The sequence below is a fragment of the Haliotis rubra genome, unplaced genomic scaffold (assembly GCF_003918875.1).
Source record: "Haliotis rubra isolate DU_JTF1 unplaced genomic scaffold, ASM391887v1 Scf66, whole genome shotgun sequence".
Lineage (NCBI taxonomy): Eukaryota > Metazoa > Mollusca > Gastropoda > Lepetellida > Haliotidae > Haliotis > Haliotis rubra.
The window spans coordinates 1,418,727-1,423,493 of record NW_025767368.1 but is presented as its reverse complement, the minus strand read 5'-3'; the positions used below and the strand labels follow the sequence as shown (position 1 = coordinate 1,423,493).

At 44.5% G+C, this 4,767-nt stretch overlaps 1 protein-coding gene across 1 annotated transcript; it reads left to right on the top strand.

Annotated features, from left to right (window-relative positions):
- The first annotated feature begins 2,952 nt into the window (after positions 1–2,952).
- On the top strand, positions 2,953–4,511 carry LOC124257379 (type I inositol polyphosphate 5-phosphatase 12-like). The gene is made up of 2 exons (XM_046691425.1): positions 2,953–3,834; positions 3,984–4,511. The coding sequence occupies exons 1-2, from the start codon at positions 2,953–2,955 to the stop codon at positions 4,509–4,511; spliced, it is 1,410 nt and encodes a 469-aa protein (XP_046547381.1).
- Positions 4,512–4,767: the final 256 nt, after the last annotated feature.

Genomic DNA, 4,767 nt, shown 5'->3' with positions numbered 1-4,767 from the left:
GAAGATATACCCTTTGTCATACAGTTTAGGGAGAGTTTGTTTTTGTCACTCTTAATGTTTATGCACTTATCTATTTTAAGCTTGGTGGTTAATCAGTGGAAGCGGATTGGCTATCTGCCCGTTATTAAACGTTATGAGAGCATCATCCTTGCAACTGTCTTCGCGTAATTAGAAGTAAAGACACTGATATGGGCGTGCTTTAAGAAACAAAGAATACAGGTATCATTCACTGTACCTCTTATTTACTTGATAATATATACCATTGTTCAGACGGGCCATCAGTAGATCCAGGGATCCTCTTGAAGACCATAAAAACGTAAAAAGAACATTAATTATTCGACGTAATAAACTGGGCAAGCAAGCAATGAATCAATTGCAGTATCATTTCCAGACGGTCATCTCAAAGTCCTTTGATCTTAGACATGAAAGAGATGTCCAAAACAAGAAAATAGACATTCCATGATCCATTAATTAAGGGATGTAATGGCTGAATTAGATAACTGATCACCAAAGAATAACAGAGTGACTTATGTCTCCTTGACCCATGAAATATGAGAGGAAGTTCAGACAAATAAGAATGGTCGTGATTTCCATGACCATGTAATACAAGAAGGAAGGTGAAAATCTCAGAATATACATCTGGACCTTGCAATACAAGAGGCAGAGTTAAGGTCAGCGATAGGAGAAAAACGTCTTTCCTTCTAGAAATATGAGACCAAACGTTAAGGTAAAGGGCAGACAAAAGGGGTTTCTTCGAAGCCGTGCAATACGAGAACAAGAGAACAAACAGCCTCCATTATCAGAATTCATTGGGCACAACAAGCAAAATTTGCGGCATCACAAAATATAGGAATGGATCGGAAATCAGTGGTACCACCAGATGTTCAGGGTAAACATGTCTGATTAAGTTGGTGAAAGTAAGTAATGTTCACAACATCGGCATCTAGATACGTAACCGCATATCATATACTCAGTTATACGTTTTGTTTCCACACCAAGGCCATTCGTCCTTGACGATGTAAATGTAATTAATTCGTTAGGTTTAAACGACCCCTGAAAATAGATGATGTAACAGTAGAACCAGGGTCGAGAGTGCTACCAGTCATCACATTATCTACTGGAATCACGTCTCGAACATCAGCTATTGGACATTTGTGAGTTTATTACGTGGGCAATTTCCTTAACAGAAGCAGTTACTGAACAGTCCGCCAGAAAGGCACACAGAGGTAGTGGACTGGTGCAGTTAGTACGATAAACAGTTAGATACGATTTCAGTTTATCTGGTTAAGTCTTGACCTTGTTCTCAGTGACGAGAACCACAGAACTTAAAAAAGAAGATAAACGTGTAAGGTAGTGGGGGCGCTGTGACGATAGTTAGTGATCTCGCTTTAGATGCAGTATGCACGGCGTTACTCCCCGTAGCACATGTTGTGTAGAATATGTAGAAGCCCTTCCTTTCTGTCCTGCTTGGAGGGCGATAATCATGCCAATACTGGAAGAGAATGGTCCTCGAGGACCAACACATGCGACACCGAAGTTACGGATTTATGTGTACTTACCTTGGAACACTGGCCGCCGATTCATATCTGCCATAGTATCAAATAACATTCTTATAGAGCCAGTTGCAATTTGAAACAATGTTTTCCAATCCTGGGACAGAGATAAAGGAATCACTGACAAATATAAATTACCTAGTTTCCAAACCATTTACATTTGTGTATACCAGGTATTTCAGTGTAATCTGTCTTTTTAAGGACAAAAACGATTTCCTATTTTCCACGTTGTCGTTGCGTTCGTAAAAGAAAGCAGCGGACCTGACATGAATGTTGCTGTAGAATGTCGTAGCTGATATAGCGATAATGGCACGTGTAATATTATATATAGGTACGTTGCCGCACAGAACAAAAAAGGTCTGGGAGAGTCAATTAATGACGATCGAGTGGGAAATATTGATATAAGTGTATATCTTTTATAGGAGGCGACGGAGTAGCCTAGTGGTTAAAATGTTCGCTCGTCACGCCGAAAACCCGGGTTCTATCCTCCATGGGTAAGATATGTTAAACCAAATTCTGATGTTCCCCGTCGTGATATTGCTGGAATATTGCTAAAAGCTGCATAAAACCATTCTCACTCACTCTTTTATAGGGGGTCAGTCATATAGCTGGTTTATTGCTGGTTTATTGCTGCATGTAACTAGAACCCATTTCCATACTGGTTAGAAAATCTCAAATTCAAAATTCCGAATGTATTACATGCATGCATAATGAATCAGTCATGAACGCATGCAAAAGCAAACACTCCATTTCATTGCTGAATTGAAAGTAATGCAGTAATTGGGACACCACAAAAGTGAACAATAGCACCCATCTGGCAGTCAAACAATAAACCCTGTCCACTGCTCGTCACATGTCCGGATGTATGGAGATACGAAAATCTAGGTACTAATGAGCCCGACGACCTAATTTTAGTCTGGTTTGATATTAAGATCACATTCTAAGTTTTATACTTCCGGATTTTAGTACTTGCTGATCTGTCTATACACAGTCCTAAACGAGCAGATATATAGTTCCTATTCTTTAATGGCAGAGCTATTAATGTTCCTTATACCTGGCGGTGCTTTGGCCTGCTCTCAACAAATACTGCTAAACCGCTTCAGAGCGATCCTTCGGAAATTGGCGTTTCATTTGTAGATTTCCCCCGTGTGGAATTGTTACTCCAGAATGGCAGAAAAAAACTATGTGTGTTTTAATCGGACAATAGTTGACTCAAAATCAACTGGGATAAAGATGTGGTTTTGCCCAGAATCTCATTAATCCTTTCGTGCTGTGCAGAAAATGGGCGGTGTTATTTGAGACTGTTCGCCATTCATTACAAGACATTTTGCATGCATTTAATCTTTCAGAAAATGGCACCAACTGTGACCTAATTCGGAGGTTTTTTGTTATGGTGTAAATGAGATTTAATTATGTCCCATACAAGCTGTATAGTAAGTCGGTGAAAACTGATGGGAAGACTGATGGGGACATGCAGTATCGGGAGTCAGGGAAGACTGATGGGGACAGGCAGCATCGGGAGTCAGGGAAGATAGATAAGGACAGGGAGTATCGGGAGTCAGGGAAGACAGATGGGGACACGCAGTGTCGTGAATCAGGGAAGACAGATGGGGACAAGCAGTGTCGGGAGTCAGGGAAGGCAGTTCGGGATATGCAGTGTCGGGAGTTGGTGGAAGACAGATGGGGACAGGCAGTATCGGGAGTTGGTGGAAGACTGATAGGGACAGGCTGTGTCGGGAGTCAGGGAAGACAGATGGGGACATGCAGTATCGGGAGTCAGGGAAGACAGATGGGGACAGGCAGTATCGGGAGTCAGGGAAGACAGATGGGGACACGCAGTGTCGGGAATCAGGGAAGACAGATGGGAACAAGCAGTGTCGGGAGTCAGGGAAGACAGATGGGGATATGCAGTGTCGGGAGTTGGTGGAAGACAGATGGGGACAAGCAGTGTCGGGAGTCAGGGAAGACAGATGGGGACACGCAGTGTCGGGAATCAGGGAAGACAGATGGGGACATGCAGTATCGGGAGTCAGGGAAGACAGATGGGGACAAGCAGTATCGGGAGTCAGGGAAGACAGATGGGGATATGCAGTATCGGGAGTCAGGGAAGACAGATGGGGACAGGCAGTATCGGGAGTCAGGGAAGACAGATGGGGACACGCAGTGTCGGGAATCAGGGAAGACAGATGGGAACAAGCAGTGTCGGGAGTCAGGGAAGACAGATGGGGATATGCAGTGTCGGGAGTTGGTGGAAGACAGATGGGGACAAGCAGTGTCGGGAGTCAGGGAAGACAGATGGGGACACGCAGTGTCGGGAATCAGGGAAGACAGATGGGGACATGCAGTATCGGGAGTCAGGGAAGACAGATGGGGACAAGCAGTATCGGGAGTCAGGGAAGACAGATGGGGATATGCAGTATCGGGAGTCAGGGAAGACAGATGGGGACAGGCAGTATCAGGAGTCACGGGGAGACAGATGGGGATATGCAGTATCGGGAGTCAGGGAAGGCAGATGGGGAAATGCAGTATCGGGAGTCAGGGAAGACAGATGGGGATATGCAGTATCGGGAGTCAGGGAAGGCAGATGGGGATATGCAGTATCAGGAGTCAGGGAAGACAGATGGGGATATGCAGTATCGGGAGTCAGGGAAGACAGATGGGGACAAGCAGTATCGGGAGTCAGGGGAGACAGATGGGGACAAGCATTTTCGGGAGTCAGGGAAGACAGATGGGGATATGCAGTATCGGGAGTCAGGGAAGGCAGATGGGGACAGGCAGTATCGGGAGTCAGGGAAGACAGATGGGGACAGGCAGTATCGGGAGTCAGGGAAGGCAGATGGGGACAGGCAGTATCGGGAGTCAGGGAAGACAGATGGGGACATGCAGTGTCGGGTGTCAGCAAAGACAGATGTGAACAAGCTTTATGGCATTCGTTACCATCCTTCATATCACATTTAAATTCATTGCTGATGTTGCATAAACTAGTCGTCATGGTTACTCCGCAAACCTATTCCATGAAAACATTCGCCTGAGGAGAGTATCCTTACAGTGTGCTATGTATCCATGACTCAATCACATTAAAGTAGAACATTGCCCATTGTCTCCTTGTATGATTCTCTTTTGTGTGATTAATGCAAACTGGTTTGTCCTTGTGAGAACGTTATCTAACAATGCTGGAATTATGGTGATAAATTATATATTAACAGTTGTTCCC